At 39.1% G+C, this 20815-nt stretch overlaps 1 protein-coding gene across 3 annotated transcripts in view; it reads left to right on the top strand.

Moving 5' to 3' along the window:
- KLHDC1 (kelch domain containing 1) overlaps window positions 1–20590 on the top strand; it is a 28709-nt gene extending 8119 nt beyond the window's left edge. For 2 of the 3 annotated variants that reach the window (XM_066997427.1, XM_013198226.3), the window contains exons 5-13: window positions 13–91; window positions 991–1074; window positions 3049–3132; window positions 9335–9393; window positions 13601–13713; window positions 14562–14634; window positions 18805–18889; window positions 19226–19278; window positions 19601–20590. In XM_066997427.1, the coding sequence (XP_066853528.1) occupies window positions 13–91; window positions 991–1074; window positions 3049–3132; window positions 9335–9393; window positions 13601–13713; window positions 14562–14634; window positions 18805–18889; window positions 19226–19278; window positions 19601–19775 (805 nt within the window). In that variant the 3' untranslated portion in view covers window positions 19776–20590. Of the gene's footprint in view, window positions 1–12; window positions 92–990; window positions 1075–3048; window positions 3133–9334; window positions 9394–13600; window positions 13714–14561; window positions 14635–17204; window positions 17327–18804; window positions 18890–19225; window positions 19279–19600 lie in introns of those variants that run through there. The other variant, XM_066997428.1, reaches the window with a different exon arrangement.
- The last annotated feature ends 225 nt before the right edge of the window (window positions 20591–20815 follow it).

The following is a 20815-nucleotide window of genomic DNA, read 5'->3' as shown; positions in this document are numbered from 1 at the left end:
TTGGTGTTTTAGGCTAATATATTTTGGTGGCTATGGCTGTAGGAAGCATAATGAGCTGAGTGATTGTTTTGATGTCCACGATGCGTTTTGGGTAAGAGATTTGCTACAATTCAGAGTGTTTTGTCCTTTCTTGTCAAAGCATGATCTTTTATACTATGCTCAGTAGGTACAAAGATCTGCCTGATTTTCTTTTATTTGTAGAATCATGAGAGATGTAAACTTGAGTCTTCTACTTTGATTTGGAATTTCAGGTGTTGCATATTTCTGGGAGGTGTTGGGTGTTCAGTGTATTCGAAGTGCTGGACTTTGAATGCAATGAAACAAAATGCTGTCAGAGGAAAAACAAAGGCAGTATTTTAAATCTGAAGACCCTTTTTTAAACACAGAATTCCCAGAAGATTTTAGAATTGCTTTTCTTGAAGTAACAGAAGGGAACTTATAGCTTCACAACTCTAACGGACAAGCACTCTCGGTTAATTTCCGTAATTTGTTAACCAGAGTAAATGGCATATGCTTTAAGATGCCTGGATTAGATAGTTTCCTATAATGAATCCTTACTAGAAAGAAGGAGGCTGATTAGAGTGTCTGTTCATGCAAATTAATAGATACTCATTCAAGGGAGTCCAGACCCTTAATATCAAATGTTAAATATTGACTTACAAGAAATGTATTACCTTGTACAATCTAAGCATTCAATTCTTAGTATGCTGTGGCACAATATAGGCTTTGCCTACTCCAGTGACTGATTTTGGAGCCCAAAGCCCATTTTCAAAAGTGTCATCATCCCTCTCCATCCCTCCTGAATGCTGCTGACCTCCAACTAGACCTGAGTTGCTCTATCACTTTGAAAATGTTAGCATGTTTCTTTTAATAAAATTCTGTATTTTAGTTTATTTTCTGTTCTGATAGATCACTTCTAGGTTTGTACCCTTTTTAACGAGCACAGAAGATGTTAAAATAATATTTTTAATTTTTTAACTCCTCTTTCAGGAAGGACAGATATTCTGGGGATGGCATAATGATGTTCACGTTTTTGATACAAACACACAAACTTGGTCTCAACCAGCAATTCGAGTGAGTGTTCTTTAAGTCTTATTTTCTGAGACAATTGTGACCTTACTGCATTTTGAATAGTTACTGAGCTCTAGAAATTCATGTTGGGTCAAGGAATTTGAATATGCTTACTTTTTTTAGCTTCTAACATTGCACAGGAGGACACTCGATGCATCTGAAATGTGGAGAATTCAAGATTGATGTCATGCCTTTTTTTCTCTACAGGATGTAGACTGGTGTTTGTTCTGTAATGTGGTTCTGAGGCAAAAAATAAAGTAAGCTTCAGAGAGGTATTTGAAATAAGGATAGATCAGAAGGTGATACAGTATTCTGTATCTAGGTCAGGCTTTGTATTTAGGTTTTAAAACACATGTTGGGAGTATGAAATTCCCATCAGCTCTCTGTTAGTGGGAAGCCAAGGCACTGGCATGCTCCACAAAACCATTCAGCGCAACTCCCAGAGCGGTGCTGAGGAGCAGGGTGAGGAGGCGTTTCAGCAGCTCCTCAAAGCCCCCGTGGGCCCTGCCAAATGCGTTCTGCAGGCTGGTCGGGTATCCCTGTGGGCCTTGCCAGGGTGCCGGGTCAGGAAGAATTTTTTGGCTGGAGCATGGCCATTGACCCGTGGCACATCTCACCTAGCAAAGGCCTCCTGGAGCTAAGCGAAGGTCTGTGGGCAGCGTGCGGTACAAACATGCGCGTGGTTTTAATGGTGCCAAGCTGAAGTTGACCAGTGCCATCCACCTGTTTTGGTATGAAGCCATTTGGTTGACGGCAGCTGTGCGTGTTAATCTGCAACATTGATGAGCTATCACAGGTAACTGGGAGTTAACCAGATGAGAGGTTACTCGTGGATTACCTCCTCCCTTCCCACCTCTTTCCTTCTTCATAAAGCTGGTAGCTCAGTGTGAATGATGGCACATCAAGCTGAGAGAGCAATAGCGGTCTTGAACCCTAGTCTCTCTTGGTTCACCATTCAGTTCTCACAGACTATAAAAAAACAAAAGGCAAAGAGAGAGAAAAAAACTTTCCATATTGTTAGTTTAGGCCTTCAGTCTTTATTTGTGAAGTAAAGATGTATGTTTATTGTGATGTATGTTTAATATGCTCATTATTTGCATGTTGTGTATATGCAGTTGCTATATTCCCTTCAAGGGCTAATGTTGAAAAATCTTTTAAACAAGTATCTCCTAGTCATGCAATCTTGTTAGAATAAACAGACCAGATATTATTCAGCAATACATTACTTTAATAGCCTTCCAAAGGAGCATGTGTACTCAGTTTCCAGGTAAAATAGCAATGCACACGTCTTTATGTACTGACATTAAACGTGATAGTGTAGTATAGAGCTTCATAAAATCCTGGGGAGCTTCTTACAGAAGAACTCAGTAGAGCTGTATTGCAGTGAGGTCTGACACTGTTTTATGCTGTTTATAGGCTGTTCTAAAACTCCTACAAAATTAAATGCAAAAAACGAAATTACCATTAAAAAGTAAAAGCCAGTTTTGCTAGCTTTATTTCTGACTTACCCAGGGAAGATTTTTTAGCATGTGGCTGTTGCATGTTGCATCACAGTTCAAGATCTGATCTCCAGAGATTTTTAGTACCAGTTCCTGACAGTTTGTGCTTTGGAAAAATAAAGCGGCATAGGACATATCAACAACAACTGATGTGTTATTTTAATTTTATGCTTAGGAATTAAAGATAAATTAATCAAATTTCACTTGAATGAAGCCTTGATGTCTTAGACCAAGAGGGAATACATTAAACATTAGCAACTGAGGAAACTCGATTAAAGATTCCTTAGCAATTATGTGTATCTTCTAATGTCTGTGGAGTTTTGGACGTGACTATAAATTATTTCCTTTTAAAACTGTAGATCTGTCAGCATACTGATGCATGTTGGCCTTAACTTTGCAGTCTCTATGTTACTGATGTGCCTTTAAGTCCTTGGCTGACACTTTAATTTTCTGAAATATCATTTATTGGTTCTTTCAGGGTGGAGATCCGCCTCAGCCTCGAGCAGCTCATACATGTGCAGTGCTGGGAAACAAAGGTTACATCTTCGGAGGAAGAGTGCTGGTTAGTGTTTGATTAAAACATTTTATAGGTAGTAGTTTTGTAGGTGTTCTTTTTGTTTGGCTTTGTTTTGCTTTTCTAACAGCAAATTATTTTTGCAGTAGAAGAAAATCCAAAGTGTTTTTGGCCTAACTGGTATGTTTAGTAGTGGTGAATCCAGGATGCTTTCTTTCATTCCTCTGTACCTTAGAAAAAGAAGATTCTGTCTTTCTGTCTCTAGTATTTATGATGAAGCATACGCTGTCCCCAAAAGGGAAAGGGAAAAACAGATGAGAGGTAAATTTACATGTTTATAAATCAACAAAAATGGTTGACCTGTGTGTAACATCTGTAGGAGATGCTTCTTTGAGAGTGGAGCAAAAGCAAGCCCGATGATAGATCAGGTTTTTATAAATGGTGAGATGCTAGCATCCTGTGCTTAGTACAGCTTTGCAGGTTTACAGATCACTGAATGAAATGGTAGCAAGAAGTAAATACAAATAGGATTTTAGCTTCTGCTTTGTTTTTCTTTTTTTTGCCTAAAGAAAGGGGAAATGTGTAAGAACATACACGCTTCTCACCTCCTGATTTTTACCTTCTGGGAAAGTGAAGCTTAGAATAGCAGGTTTGATACAGTATTTTAGATTTATAATTGCAACGTGGGGTCCCAAAAGGTAGGAAACAGCAGACTTCAGTTGGCTTTATAATTTAAACTTTTGTCATTTTTTGCAAAGAAGTATTTGAAATACACTTGTGGAAGAGCAGCATGTGATTATAATGTCTGGATACAAAGCCAGCGTCTCCGTACGTTGGGGCTGGTACAGGGAGCTGCAGCATGTTACCTGATAGCACAGGCTCCTGCAGCCACCCGTCACTTCAGTCCCGTTAAGCCTCTTCTCTGCTCTCTGAGTGCCAGTTTCACGGTCTCAGTCTTTACCTTCAGCATGTTCTGTGACCTTGATAAAGAATATGTGAAGCATCCTGTAGAGATTGCTCTTGACAGCTCTTTTCTGTGCATCTCATACAGGCTGTTGACCACGAGAGTAAGGCTTGTGAGTACTTTCCTGATAACTGATCCAGGACTGTGCCATTTAGTACACCATTGGAGGATCTTAAATCTGTTGCCCTGTAGGTAATCATCAAGGGCATAAGATCTGCATCATATGTAATCAGTGCATATTTAAAGCAAGAATAGATTCTTGCTATGTAATCTTAACTCTTTATTTATTTATTTAACTTTTCTAGCTCTTTTTAACCTAAAAAGGAAAAGCGAAAAAGTCATAGGTATCATCTTATGGTTGTCTGTGCCTAGCAAACTTGAAGTCATCACTGGAAACTTGGGAGATACCAAAACCTCATCATTCAGTTTTTATAGCGTTGGTTAGAGGAAGTTTTATCCTTGTTCTTCTGTGCTGAAGCATTAAATAAATGTAAGAATTTAAACCTGAGGCAGCAATCCAATATAAAATAAATAAAAATATATATATATATATACCTACTTGTGTCTGAAAATAAGACTGGTAGGTAGTAGGTAATCTGAACTAGAGCAGGCTCCACCCATCAGCTGTAATTTTTTTTTCTGGTATAGTTTTGTTATGGGGTGGAAAACATACCAACTCTTCTTAGAAGTGTTGCAAAAGCATAGGTAAGATAATATTTTTGTATGACTTCGTATGAGCTGGAATTTATGAGGAATGCAAGAAGCAGATTCTATAAGGCAAGTAAAAAAAAACCCCTTCTAATTTAAGTTACTGTGTACTCCTCCATATTTTTAAAAATTGTTATGGTTTTAGCCTTTTTTTTTAACCTACAACTGATTTGTAGCCTTTAATCATATTCAGCTAGCCGATGAGACTTTGATTTCTACTTCTACTGCTATGAAAGTAACAGTGAAGACGCTTTTGAAAGCACTCAGTGCTCTGTTTCTGTAGCTTTCTTATATGAAAAAGGAGTTAACTGTTGGTTGGAAATGTCCTACAATGAACATACACCAACTTCATCTTAGAATCTGCCATAACCTAAACCTTGTATTCTTAAGGTATTATGCTTTTTTCTGTATCCAAGTTCCCCGTTTTTTAAGCTCTACTACCAAAGCTCTACAGTGGTGCAACCTTCTTCTCAGGGAAAGTCTACAGTTCTGTTACAAAATGGCTTACTCCTGCTTGCTCAGACAGAAACCAGACGCACAGATCGAGGCAGGTTGAGAATGCGCACACGAGCAAATATCCAGCCAGTTACTCAGTTTGAATTGCCTCCCACAGCTGCAGGAAAAGTTTTTGCCTAAGTAAAGTTTTACCTTTTCAGAGCATTCAGAGAAGGAAGCCACCAAATTTGTTCCTGTTTATCCTTACCAGTCTGCACCGTGTCACGTTGCCCTTGGTACGGGCTCACAACCTCGGAGTTATTGCTAAAGCCCCACCTTGGGCTGCGACAATTGCACACGGTAGCTTCCAGAGCTGTAGGTTTGGACAAACATATTTGCAAACAACTAAGGAGATAAATGGATAGTGGAAACGACTGAAAAAGTATCTGGTCTTAATCAAATCCTGTGTGTCAGGGTGAGCCACGCTGGGCTAAGCGAGCTCTGTGCTTGTGCTGTAGACGTGCTGTTTGATGGCTGCTGTGTAAATGAACTCTTGCTAACCACAGCTGACCCGAATCCTGCCCCTCATTTAGCAAGCCCACAGATGTGAGAGGGAGAGAAACCGAACGTGAAGAACTAAATGTGCAGCTCAGGACCTCCTGGCCTACCATTTATTTCTGAACGCTTCCTCAGCCTTCAAAGCCTCGCTCCCGCTGGCTTGCTGTGAGCAAGGGCTGTCTGTGTGGTGCAGACGTCTTCACACCACAACAGAGCAGCGCTGAATGTTGTGTCCAACCGGTCAGGGTTGCTGCACGGTGCCTGTTGCAATTGAAGCGCTTTGTAACCCAAGCCATGATTCCCATGCAGCCTCTGCTACCTGCATGTGAAATTATTAGTAAAACTGGAGCTCACCCGTGATTCCTCCGCTGTGCTGTTGCATGATTAGATGTGCCCTAAGAGGACGTGCCCTCTGCCTTCTAGTTAATCATGTCTGTTTGACAACAGGATTCAGAAATACAAGAAGGCTCTGAGCTGAAAAGGTTTTTCTCTTCCTCGGGTAGCATCTGCTTCCTTGATAACCACTTGCTAAATTTCAGTGAAACCACTTGGGAACAATATGAGAGAAGAGTGAAATTTTGGAAAGCTGTATTTAGCTTTGTAGGAGAGCAGCAAGTGTAGTTTTCACCTTAGTGATACTCAGTTATTGATTCACTTTCTATCCTAGAAAAAAAAGGAAGGAGAGTTACAGAGGTTAGGGAGCATTCAGTGGGGCCTGAGGAGTTAATGTAAGTCATGAAGCAGGAAGGGAAGCTAAAGACATCAGAAAAGGATTGCATTTCCTGACAACAAGAGTAATTCCTCCCCAGAGGATGAAGTCTTGCTTTTCTCCACAAATTAAGGAGCAAATACGGGGTTGCTCTGCTCCTCCTTCTCCTTCTAGTTCACCATAATACAAATCTTCCCAGGGAAAAGGCTCTACAAGGAACCAGAAAGGGCCAGGAAGTGTCATGAGGCTTCTCCTATTCATCTTTCTGGGAGGAAAGGGCACCTTTTTCCAAAGTTGGAGCTAGAGCTGGTAAAAGAAGATGATGATGGTGATGATCAAAATCAATTGTACCAGGAATCATTTGAAAACAGGCTCAGAAGTGTTATGTGGACTCTGTTCCTCCAGGTAAGCCCCTGACAAACAGAAATGGGAGAAAGTGGGAAGGAAGGAAAGTTAGTCCAAAAGTTGATGCAAGTCTCATGTTTAAGTGGAAAGCTTTCGTGTAAAGAATGATGAAGTAATAACACAAAGTCTTTTCAGCAGCTCTTCACGCATCTGATGCTTTAATGTATGCATGTTTATATTTCTTTTTATCCTTCCTGTCACTGAAGATAAGAAGATAGATTGAACTGCAGTCCTTCGACAAAGATTTGAGTTTGTAATAGCTGTTTGCTTGTAAATCTGAGACTGGAGAGCTGCGCAGAGCAGTGATCTGTAAATATGTCACCCGTAATGCCTTTCATCATGCCAGCAAGCTGGTCCCGAGACAAAGCAGATCCTGGTTAATGTTTGCTGGGCTGCGAATAAATGAACATGCCATAGATAAGAAAGATGTCTAAGGAGTCCTTGCGGCTCAAACGGAAATGCAAACCCTCTTACAAGGCTTAGTGCTTTCAAGCCAGCTAAGAATCAATGTAGGATCATCAGCTAAATTATTAAATATAGTAGGTAGCGTTTATGGTTACAGGAGAAACTGCAAGCAAATTGTGCATGTGGCAAGTGACGATAACCTGACCGGGCGCTTTACAGCTTCCCAAATAAGGGCTGGGTAGAAAGGCATTTTCATTTGTTAAAGCGATGTTAGAGGGCTGAACCTGAGGCAGAAATGTCTAACTGATGCCGAGTTGTGAATTCAAAATGAGGTTGGTGTAATTTCTCATCTGTCAGTCTGTTGAAATATTAGCATGTAAAGATGATAACACATTGATTTCCCAGGGACCAAGGAACTGAAAACTACTCCATCTTCTGCCTAATGCCTAGCTTTGTAAAGAGAGGAAAGTCAGCTAGGAGGTCTTGAACAGCATCTTCTTGAAACCCTGATTTCCAACGTAACAGCAACTTTCTTTCCTCCCTGTCTTTAATCAATGTCGCCTGTATTGAAGTGTGTTACTTCTAGATGATGAAATGTTTGCGGTTCTGGGGGCCAGGATGCTGTTTCTTTTTCCCACCCTATCCCCAAGTGTCTGGCTGTGTACAGGTGCAGCGGAAGATACTCAGTAACCGCATTTTGCTTTCTGCATGTATGATTTGTTCCTCGTTTCCTTCAAAGCAACCTGAAGGAGCGGGGAACTGAATAGACTTGGCATGGAAGGCAGATCAATCCACTAGCTGTCAGCTGGACCGTATTTTATTGTTACATTCACCCTCTTACGGGAGTAAAGTTTCTCAGGCAATGCACAAAAGCACTCACGTTCTGCTTTTCTTTAGCCTGCTGCCGTCTCTGAAGGCATTTCTCAAAATGCCAGTTAACAGCATCTTCCCTAGGACAGAAACGGGCTAGCACATATGTGATCAGAGGAGGCCACAGCTATCCTGAAATCCTTGCTGTTCCCTGAAATACACCGAGAGACCTTCCACAGCTCAGCTTTGGAAGTCTCTCAAACTCACTAACTGGCTGAGTTCTCAGGGACAAAGCTACTCCTATTCTGACTTAAATGACAAGTCTAGTTTCTGCCTCAAAGGATCTGCAAGCTGGAGAAAGGCTTATTCTAATAGATCTATGGACTACCCTAGGAGAAAAGAAATTGTAAGGTAAGGCAAGCTATATTTCCCTACTTCTCAGATACTGTGTAGTAGTACCAAGAGGAATCACAAATATCAGCCAAGTATATTGCAAGCCGTTGAAAGTATTGCTACCATCTAAAGCAAATAAATTTTCATACATTCTCTCCCCCCTGCCATGTTTCCAAGGCAATTACTTTCTTCACCTCAAAACACAGGCACATATGCAAGTGTATTGATTTCCCATTCTTCTTACTGATATATTTTATGATTTCTATGTCAAATGATAAAGGGTCATGGAACCTTAATGTTGCTAGTATTAACTTTCCAAAAGGGCTTGCCATTCAGAAAAGACAGGTGTAATGAACTTCTTGAGGAATGTCACGTACTGAGTACGCTATTTATTAACATATTCCAAGAAATTAATGAGCAGGCAGCCAGGAGGACGCAGAGTTATGATCAGAACGCAAATAAAAATGAGAGAAACTGCGTGTAGAGTATTGAAATGAGCAATTCTGCAATTACCTACTGCAGGTTTCGTGGATTGAAATTCAGTACGTTTCCAGGAACTGAATATCACAGTTCTTCACTATTAAACTACTATAAAAGAGTAGAACTGGCCCCATAGTGCCATTGTGTTACTAGGAATATTCCTGACAGGTTATTTTCAGTCGCCTGTTTTCTTTGTTGCTTTCTTTTTTTTAAGAAGTGTTTTTTCATGTGCTGCATAGTACAGAGTTGTTTTAAGGCATAAGGGTACAGTTTTCTTTAAATTATTTTTACTTAAATACTCTGTCCTATGAAGGCCTCACTTAAATATTTTGTACATTGTTTGCTTAATATAACACAACTGGGATTTTGTTTTTTATTTTTAGCAAACTAGAATGAACGATTTGCACTGCCTGAATTTAGACACGTGGACTTGGTCTGGAAGGTAGGTTGCCCTCTCTAATGCTTAGAGTTGAATGTAGCAGATTGAAACATGCTGTTAAATAGTTCCAATTTTAATTTTGTAGTTTTTCCAAGAGGAAAATGGGAGTTTGGGGACTTAAGCAGCTGTTACACTGTGATTTCGATTGAATTTAATTTGATAGGGGTTACTATGCTTTTTCTGTTCTGCACCAAAGCATTGTTAATGCTATTTTAAGCACAGCATGTAGTGATTTAACATGCTAATTTCCAAGACTGGTACATTTATCCATACGGAATTTTAGGTTTGATGTCTTTCTTAATACTTTTTTTTTTCTGTATCTGTATATTGCTCACTGTGGTCCAGATTGAGGAAAGATCTTTTTTTTTTTGCCTCTTAAGCATCTTTATTTAGGTAAAATAAATCACCTAAATATTTCAATTTTAAACTAAATCAGGTGTTAGTGTACTTTTTCAGGTTTGCTTGTATACATTTATGGTAGCGCTCGCTACACGTGTAGAGTCAGTGGCTGTATTGTTAGCTGATAGACGAACCAGAAGACGAGCAGAAACCAGGGGGTGATGATCACTGTTCTGTTCCTGTCCTCAAGGTAGCCTAGTAGTAATTTCACAAAAGACCCTGAAAAACAACTTCCATGAGTATGTGTCGATACTGATCCTGCCCCAGAGCTTCACACACCTATGTTGGGCATCTTTCTTACCTGTGACTTGCTGAGCAGTCGTGCACCGAGCGTGTTTCTCTGCCTTCTGAATCAAATGCAGGAGGGAGCAATCCTCCACCTATTCCTTCCAACTGCTAACGGCAGCAGGATGAGGAAGTCTCACAAAAACTTCTCTCTGGAGGTTTCTTTCATTAGCACTTGGGACTAACTAAGCAGTTTGATTTCCCTTTTTCTTTGCTGGTTGTTTTTAAATGAATAAGATGCTGCCTACATGATAGCACTGTCCCACTTAGACTGCAAACTTCGCCTCCGAGTGGATCGGTAATTCCAGTTACTGGATGTAACTGCTTCCTTTTTTTTTTTGGTTGTGGCACGAGCCATTGCCGTTTGACGTGCTTTGTATTGCATTAAAAAAAGAAAGCCATGACAGTTGAGTGACAAGTCAACAAGAGGAGTTTCAGGCCTTGAAGGAGATGCGTTGGTGTTGAAGTTCTAAGTCCTAGTCAGCTGTATGAAAGTTTGTATCTATCATATTGCTATCTATTCACATTTTTACTCCTGTTTATAGGCTGCCTTTGCACAAATCGCTTTGAAAATGATTTCTGGCCACATGCTTCCTTTTATAGAGTCAATAGTGGTGGCTGTGTTCGAAATTGAGCATTGGTGGGGATCATCTCCAATACAAAGAACTGGGTCCCAAAAGTTTCACACTGTAGAATAAGACAGTACAGATAAACAGGGTGTATTTTTTTCTCTCCTTTTCTTTTTCTGTCTCCAAAGAATTATACTCTGTAGGTTGGCTTGGATGAAACTTACATAGCAAAGAAATACTAGCTGAGACCAGTGAAGTTATGTATTAAGATTTTGAAATAAACCAAATCACTTCATATCCTTTGAGCTTCAGGAATAGTCTTGAATAGTTCTCATCAGACAATCCATTTCCAGCTAAAAGCTGCCTCTTAAAAGCCCAGCATTGCACAAGTGGGGAAATTCCTTCAGACTTTTTTGCTATTAGTGTGAATATTTTCTGCTGTAGGTGCTTCTTGCAACAGCCTTTGCCTTTCTTACGCTATAGCTTCAAACTCCTCTGATGTGATGACTAATGAACAATTGGGCAAGTTGCAAGCTATTTGATCTTGATAACAGAATTACCTCAGCCATTCTGCAGCTGCAGAAAGGCTGTTTTGGACTGCCCGTGTGAATTATCACCAGACGAGGGTCAAACATCTTATACAGATTTACAAATTTGGCTCTCTGAATGCCACCGGTGTTTGAGGTTCTGTTGTAAAATCCAGAGCTCCCAGCAAGGAGGAGTTGGTTTGCACAGCACAACAAATCCACTTGTTGAATATCCTCTCCTAAAAACAGAAATACCAAATGCCGTGATGATTTTATTTAAAGCCCCCTGGCTTTTCATTAACTGGTGTGCTGTAATGATCCATCATACACCCATTTCACCAGGCTGTTTTCCCAACCAGTCATATCAAGTTTTTTCTTCTTCATCTCTATGCAGATTTCTCAAGGAATTGCATCACATTAACCTATTAATCCAGAAATATCTTCAAGCATGGAGATGCAATATTGTCTTTTCAAGCTCCGTATACTAACTGTTAAGCTTCTTTCAAAATACTCTTGCATTACATAGATACAGCTTTTACTCACCGATTTACCAACCAGCACAGCAAGCAGGCTGTAAGCTGGGGGCCAGACCTCTCCTAGAGATAATTGTCATTACAAAAGAATTGGAGGAAATGAGCCCACCTTGCAGTCACCTCTCAGGTTTGTCATCAGACCTCCCTGATACTATTTTCAAAATCTTAACCAAATATACCCAATGTTCACGCTGCCAGGTGCTTACACAAATGCAGCATCTGCGAAACGTGTTGAGTCCCACCCAGGAGGGTACAGCCCATGTGTACTTTGCATTGCTGGCCTCCGCTGTGCTGCTGTTCCCTTTTTCATCCCCTTCTGCTTGTTCAGCCGTGGGTGCTAGTCAGGCACTGGGGAAAGTTGGCAGCACATTGCTTTGTCCTTCCTCAGCCTTTTTAAGTGCTGATGTACTGCTGCTGTGTGGGGGAGGCCAGGGTTTTGGGGAAGGGGTCTCAGGAACGAGCCGTCAGGTAGAGGTGGAGGAGGAGAAGACTTCTTCCACCACCCAGAAGTTACATCGTCTCCCCTGAGCTCCACCAACCTGTTAACTGAAATGTTCAGTATTACGTTATTTCTGTTACTGGGATAATTTGTTGTATCAGTTGTGTGAAAGATTCAAATGCTCTCACCCATCAGTTTCTGGTACATGTTTTTCTAAACATCAAAGTCTGTTGTATCTTGGCAGTCTGCCTCTTTTGCCAATTTCATAAGTGTCTTATACAAGAGTTGTGCGAAGCGGGCACTTAAACATCGTCGACTTGGCTCCAACTTTCATGCCAAATTTAGTAGGACAGTTTTGCAATCAGTGTTTAATTAGCTGTGATTCTTTAGTCTTTGCTTCCAGATGGAGAACTGCTTAACAGTCACCAGTAGTGAAATTCCTCTAACAGCTGCAGCTGCCTGTGTTATTCACCCCAGGCTCCCTCTGTGCTCAGTTAAGAGAAATAGGCACTTCTCGGGCATGAGGTGACTGCTGCTAAGGTAGACATCTGAAAAAAAAAATCACAAGAGCACAAGTTGTGCTCTTCAGGGACCTGTTTCTCTTCGTTGATTGTAAAGAAAATACTGATTGCCGCCTCTGCTGTCTCTCTTCTGCCGCGTTCACATTATAGATTGAGCACACATCTGTGCATGTTACATCAACCCCTCTTCAGCAAAGTGGGGAAAAAAAAAGTAACTGGTTCTTGGAGATACAATCTGTGTGAACTGTAGAAAAACCCTTTCTTCAGCACTTAGGGACAGTCTCCAACTAAGAGTCTGACCCCGCAAGAGAGCTGATAGGTGTTCATAGCTTCTTTTTTCCTTATCTTTCCAAAATCAGGACGTACCGAGTGTGTAATGGCCTACATTCCATGTGTCTTAAGTTTTTTACTTTTACAAAAGAAGTTGCCTCTTTGGTTAGATCAAGATATTACGTGGTCTGATGCCCTCTGGAGGTCCTCAGTTTTCTCTGCTAACTCTTGGGATCCGTCTGAGACAGCTGTACATCGAAGTGCCCAAACTGAGATGGTGTGAATTCAGGCCACCCACTATATCCACCCCTAACGTCCACGTTCTTTATTGTTCACATTCCCATCTCAAGCATATGGAATTGTGTAGCTAAATTGAAATCCATAGATAAAATCTGGAAGAACTACGTTTTTGTAATGTGAGCAGAATCTTAGAATAGTGAACCCACCCCTGTTTTGTGCTTAGGTATTGCCCTTTTTACTAACATTTTTCTCAAGGTTTGGATGGCCTCGGTTCTTGAGGGTAAATTCAGACTGTTTAAATGCAGCTTTTCCACTGGGAAAATATCCAAGCTTGTTCAAAGACAAACTAAATTAACTACTGATTTTTTTGGCAGGTTCATTTTCAGCATTCTTTGAAATTTTGTTTTTGTTTATTTCTTTCACCAAGAATTAATATCAGTGGAGAGAAACCAAAAGATCGATCATGGCACACATTGACTCCAATAGGAGATGACAGACTCTTTCTTTTTGGTGGACTGAGTTCTGATAATGTTCCTTTAAGTAAGTAATTGTAAAATAAAGATTCTATTGTATGCTTTAGCGCTAACTTATATTACTGTGCATATTTGTTGTCTTTCCAAAAACTGTTTAGACTATTTAAATCTTTTTACAGAATTTTCATGATGCTTGAGTATTTATTGAGCCATTTTACTTTTTAAAGAAGTGTAGGAACACATTGTGCAGTACAATGATAACATTTGATGATCAGTCTTTCATCAAATTGTCCGTGATTTGAAAGGATAAAGGCAAGAGTTCCTCACATTCAGATATGAGCAGAAGAAAATTTTTGATCTTGTTACAAATTGCAGTTAGAAGATTCAAATAATAATGTTGACATAATGTAAATTTCTGGATGAATCACGTCCACAAAAAATTAGATGGGAAGTAAGGTAGTCTTAGTGTACTGTATTTCCTTTCTAAAAAAGACAATCTTTTCATGACAAAATATGAAAATAGCTTTGAGTGTCACAGATACATTCCATTGGGAGGGGACAGTTTTCAAAGGGACATTGACCTGCTTTCAAAGGAACATCGATCTGCTTTCTCATACATTCCATTGGGAGGGGACAGTTTTCAAAGGGACATTGACCTGCTTTCAAAGGGACATCGACCTGCTTTCTTAATATACCAAAAAGAAAAAAAATCTGTGTGTTTTAATTCCAGATTTCAATGCAGCAAGCTTTTTGTAACTGAATGGTTAAGTTAAATTGCAAAGGTTGAAAAGATTGACTGATGTTTTTGTTATCTTAATATAATGTCTTCTTAGAACACAGAGCTTTTGTATAAATAAAAAGAGAAGGTAATGCTTTGTCCAAGGAAAAAATACTAATATATGTTCTTATTTATAGGTGATGGCTGGATTCACAGTATTACAACAAACGGATGGAAACAACTTACCCATTTGCCTAAGAGTAGGCCTAGGTATACAAAAATAACACTGAAATTTAGACATTTAAAGTTAAGGAATTCTAAATTAAAAAACAGTGTTTTTAAACTACATTATAGAAATAATTTACTAAATGAATGTGGCACCATTAAATAGTTTGCACTGTTTCCTTTTGTGCCTTCATACCAGATAAGACATTATTACTTTCTGTGTTTATTACAGTTGATGCATGCTTTCATTATGGTGATTATTTGCATTAAGATATTCTGATGAAGGATCTGGGTGTCCAGTTAACCTGGTGTTATATATCCAAATGATTTTTATATAAGAAAATGTATATGGTTTAACTTTTGAGGAATTTAATAACCAAAGAGAATTATGAAAGTTAATTAATGTTAATACATTTTTAGAAACATGCAGAAGACGACAATGAAAGTGTTGATGCACCTTTTGGGAATTAGAAATATCTGTTGTGTTTTTTTTTTTTTCTCTGAGCAGAAGCAACTAATTATGATTACAGTTTTGCAAACCTGAATTTAGTACTAAACTACAGTAGCTAGATTTAAGCAGCACAGTAAATGGAGTTTTTTTTATTTCGGGAACTTAACTGCCAGCCAAAAAGACCTTTCTCCAGGATGCGTATGGCTGTACGGTCTCTTCCAGACTATAATCCCCTTTCCTTTCCAGCTTAAGAGTACAGAAAAAGATTATTTCTGTCTTAAAAAAAAAATAAGTTGCATGTTCTAAACCTGGGCATTATTTGAAAGCCGCCATTAAAAACAGATGCCTGCTGTATCAGAGTACAGCCTTTATTTTTATCCCAGTCTTTGCAGCATTCTCTGTATTATTATGTGAATACTGTTCAGATGAATGGTTGTATATAGAAAATATTCAGTTTTTCATGGAGTTCACTCTTTATATTCATCCAGGTACTCTCAGCACAACTTCTTGTCATTCTTTTAGCATAGTGTATGATTTTAGTCTGACATTTGTATGCTTCTTGCCTTATGTTCTGTTTTCTATTACTGAAATATCCTCATGTCATTGAATTTTCTTCCCATTTTATTCTATTCTAGGGTGTTCTTAAATATAGCAGCCACTGTTAGACCAAGATTTCTGCTTTTGTATATTTCAAACTATTTCAAGCCCAAATAAACTGATACCTTAGCTTCACAAAATATTTTCTTTGTATGATCAGTGAACTGACAAGTGAAACTGATGCTTTCTTAAATAACGAAGCACATCATTAGCAGTCCCAACTCATACCTGTCTTCCTGTTCAGTTCTTTATATGGATGGTTTCCTAAAAGTTAACTGCTGAAGTGGACTGCCTCCTCCCAGGTGTTTAAGTTTTATTGGTGCCCCACGGAAAAGGACTGGGAAGGGGCAGGATGTGCTCTTCCTACAGGCAGCAGGCCAGGGACCTGCAGCTCAGCCCTTACTCTGCAGTTACACTGGGATACCATTTGTGCCTCAGGTGGCGGTGGCACCTGCCTTGAGAGCCCCAGGTGGCTTACAGGCAGTTCGAGGGCAGATCCCACAGTGGGCTACAAAGGATAACCTCCGTTTGGCTCTGCTGGCAGGAGGCTGCTGTGCAAGCCCCCTGCCTTGCTGCTGCAGAAGCACAAAAAGGGATCCCCACGCTGACGCTGCTAACTTGGCTGGGGACTAAACCACACGCACAGCCCTGGCCCTCCTAGAGAACGGAGCTGTTGGGTTATGTGCTGATGCCAGTCGGTTCCCTCAGGTCCTGATGTATCTTGTTCTCTGCCATCTTTAGCTTTTGGTGTGCGGTTTGGTAGGCTGAGGTCAGGTGCCTTGCATTGACCTAAGTCTTTAATGCAGTAAATGCCCCCCCCCCCCCCAACACCACTGCCTTTTTAAAGGAAGATACCTCAATAACATTTTTTCAGGAAGTCCTGGAAATACAGGTAAAAGGAGCCATACTAAAAAAGGAGCCATACCAAAAGCCTGTCTATATACTGAATTAGTTTGAAGGAATGTGAAGTACTTAGTTGTACCATAATTATGTCCCTACATTTGCACAGGATTACTGCAGGATCTCTGCAGGTGAAAAGGGTTTAAATCAGTTCTATTGTTCACATGCCTTTAACAGTAGGACTTAATATGTAATGGCAACAATACTTAGATATGTACTTATTTCATATATTTCTGTTATAAAAATACACTATGTATCATACACGCATTAGTATATTTTCCTGACACTTCTGCAAAATTGATTCTCTCCTTATTTCTGTAAAGAACAATTCCTTTAATTTCCTTCAGCCCTCTCTTTTAGGAATTTCTGTTAAATTGTTTTCCAGGTTATAGACCCATGATTCTGTATTGGTAGATTTATTTATTTTTGTCCATAAATCATGATTCAGAAAATATTTTGCATGCCAGGTTAATGTACAGAACAAATTGTATGTTTAATGTACAAATTCGTAGTGTTTTCATTACAATGTAATTCTCTTATTCTAGTTAGAAGAGCTGTATAAAAAGGTTACGTCGATTCAGTTTCTGTATAACTTAAATAACATGCTTTATTAGAATGTTTAGGTGATAAGTTAGAGCAGCTGTGAGAGGACATAAACTCTTGTCAGTCTGTAGAAAAAAGCATCAGGTTGCAAGCTAGGATGTCAACAAAATCAAGGCAGGAAAGGCTTCCCAGTGTTCTTCGGTGACGAAGTCCAGGCCAGAGTTTTCCTAATGCAGATAAGGCAGAGACAGATCTATCTCCAGGTATGAGGAAGAGAAAAGGTGGGATACAGTTTAGCTTAAGGAGAACAGTGAATAATAACTGAAATGAATGGAGTAAGAAAGTGAGAGCGTTTACTTCTGCATGAAAGTTGTAGCTGTGTGTATTTTTTTGGTTAAGTAAACGTAAAGGGCCAGAGCTTTGGTGATAATCATTTTGTGATACTCACTTCAGTGGTGATACACCAGTAGAAAAGGAACAGACTTTGATCTGCTAGCAATAAATCAAGCAAGGTGTAGCTACTGAAGCAGAATCATTGTTCTGGCAAGATTATATAAATCGGGGGTTTGGGTTTTTTTATTATTTCTTGTACAATCTGCTTTTGTATGTACAATACAAATGACTTGTGGGCATGATGTAAGTAATTGGTGCACAGAAAATGATCCCCATGAGTCTTCAGGGTTAGAATGAAACTGACACGAGGTAATTGGTATTGTGAAGCTCTTGTCCTAGTGTTCAGGGGCAACAGTCAGTGCTAAAAATCCTGCAATCTTAAAGCCAATAGAATTATAATTATGAATTAAAGAAACAGTGGATTTTTTTTAAAGGCTGTTTTTGGCAAAAGCTTGCTTTCTTAACTTTTCCACTGTAACATTTTTTTGAGCTACTGATAAATAAGGCAAGGTATATATAGCTATAATACAGATAAGTCAAATGGTGACTGGTCTGTATGAAATGTAACCATTCACCAAAACTGTCGTGAGATGGACAGTCACATTGCTCTCTCCTTTTATATTGTTAAAGAATTGAATATTATCATTCTAATGTATTATTTTCAGATTTGAAAACCTTTGAAATAACTTCTTGGTTTTCTAAAAAGTAGGGGTTACATTAGAGTACTTTGTGCACGTACGTCTGCCTCTTTCCCATGCACATTTGGAAGCAATCAACCTATGTTAGTAATACTGGACAAATTAGAAACCTCAGAGATGCTTCACAACATAATCTTTGCAAATAAATGGTCAAACGGAAAAGAGAGACTCTTGTAATTGCTTCACTCCAGTGAGGCTTAGTGCTTACTAGCAAAGACTGGGAGGTGTTCCTTGAGATACAAATTGATAAAGAACAGCCTGTATTGTTTCTGCACCTCACAGAGCAACTTGTAAAACAAATTATTTAAACTTGTAAAATTCTTCTGGGTAAATAGTGTGAGATAATAAGACTTCAAGTCTCTGTGCTCAAGTAGTGGAATCATAGGGTTTAGGAAATGTGACCTTTCGATTTTAATTAAAAGGATCATATATCCTCATAACAGAAAAGTTTTTTGAAAAGAAACTTGAATATGAGGAATGTAGGAAAGTCTGTGTGAAGTAATTAATACACGAATAAACTTACTGCTCCACTGAAACCCCTTAAAATATATAGTTCTTAGAATTGTTTTGCTGATAACACACATCTGCTTCTTGTTATTTAGTCACTAACCCTATTTACAATTTTATTGCTAGATTGTGGCATACAGCCTGCCTTGGAAAAGAAGGAGAGGTGATGGTGTTTGGTGGAAGCAAAGATGACTTGCATTTCATGGACACGGTCAGTAAACTGAATAATGAAATCCTAGCACTACAATAATTAGAACTGAAAGGAAGCTAATACAATTGTTGATATTATTGGATTCTTTCATATCACATGCTGTTGTGAAGATGTGACTTCAGGTGTTCCTGAGAAGCAATTTAGGAGGGGTTTTCTTGCCTCTGTTAAGGTCATAAAAAGAATTTGCTATTCAGATTCTTACAAAATAATTATTTAAATATCCACAGTTATAAATTATGTAGGTGGTAATAAATGTTACATTAATCCAGAAAGTAGCAGTATTTCTGAGATAAGATGTTTGTCATTTTCATGCTTGTTTTCCTCTCTCTTTATCAGGGTCATTGCAGTGACTTGTTGATATTTCAGACTCAACCTTACTCGCTTCTCAGGTGAGTTGAGGCTATCAGTACAGGCAGTCTAGGGTAAATTGTTGTAGCACTATGCTTTTTTATTCACAGGTTTTAACCATTTAATCCCACGTAGGCAGGTAAACTATAAAATTACCTTCTCAGTAAATATTTGAAACGCAGTGTATGACAATCCATAGCAGTTTAAACATGGGTATTGCATAATACTCCCTCCTGCACATGCATGCACAACACATGTACTGACCATCACAAGAAGCTTTTATTCAATGGTATTTTTTGTCTTTAGGTTATAGACCTCTTACTTAAATCTTTTTTTTTTTCTTTTCCTCTCCCTCTTTTTCAGGTTGTGTCTTGACTGCATTGGTAAAAACGCAGCCCTCTTAAAAAATCAAATACCTTGCTTGCCATCCAAACTTCTGCAGCAGGTGCTGAAAAAAATAACCTTCTGGGCTGCAGTTAACCACCGGCAAGAGAAAAAGGCTGAAACTGAACGACAATGTCAACTAAACACCACATGAACAATGGCAACGAAACTGTTGAACACTGGTTTATTTACACTGTACAGCAAAGTCTTTTGTTAGTGAACTTTACTAATGCTACAGAGCAACAGTATGTTAAGCTGAGTTTCTAAGTGAAGTTTGAGAACAAAGAAATCCTTTTTATGGAAGTCTTTTGTTTTCTGCATTATAGGAAACTGAGAAAACTTGATTTGTATATATTGTTAACTTCTGCTGTTGTGGTCTTAATGAGACGGTCCATACAACTTGTTCTTTTTGAAGGTGACATGCCATAAAAATGTTTTCAGTTGACCAAAATGTGGCTTAAGTCTAAAAACTTACTAGAGCCTTATCACATCAGCCTTTCTGAAAAAAAAAATTAGTTTAATGCCATCTTTGGAAGACTCACACTTGTCCATCCTGAAGAAGGTAACTGATCTGTTAACACCACCAGATCTTATTATTTGATTCCACTGAACTCTGTCATCTGAGTACATAGTCAAATGACAGAGCTGAACATCGTACCCAGCGTATGAAAGTTGATAAGCTGACTGTGGGACTTGAAGAGCACTGTAATGAGCAGCGTTACAGTTTGCATAGGAAAGCTCACATGCTGCTCATAATGTGGTTTTACTATGTTTCTGTAATCAACGAGTCCTTTTTGAAATAGGTTGTATATTGTATTTTGGATGTGTAAAGTTTATATTTAATTCTTGTTTAAAAAAAATGCTTATTTATTGTTTAAAGAAAAGCATATGTAGTACTTGCTATTTTTCTGTTTCAAATACCCAGTTAACAGGAGCACAGTCATTAAAATTTTATAGAGTTGGAGACCACTTTTGAGTAGTTTTTGACATTTTTACGATCCGCAAAGCCTGTTTAATCGGGGGGGGGGGGAGGGGGGAGGAGTCTTTCGGGCAAACTTATATCAGAAAAGGGAAGTTTTGTGACTGGGTGTTGGAAGAGAGGCGGAATCTTGTACATGCTGAAACTGACGCGTACTTAGTGTTAGTTTGGGTGTTGGGGGGGTCTGTAAAATCCCGGTATGTCGGCCGACAGGG

The sequence above is a fragment of the Anser cygnoides genome, chromosome 5, assembly GCF_040182565.1.
Source record: "Anser cygnoides isolate HZ-2024a breed goose chromosome 5, Taihu_goose_T2T_genome, whole genome shotgun sequence".
NCBI classification, from domain to species: Eukaryota; Metazoa; Chordata; class Aves; order Anseriformes; family Anatidae; genus Anser; species Anser cygnoides.
This window is presented reverse-complemented; position numbering and strand designations above follow the sequence as displayed.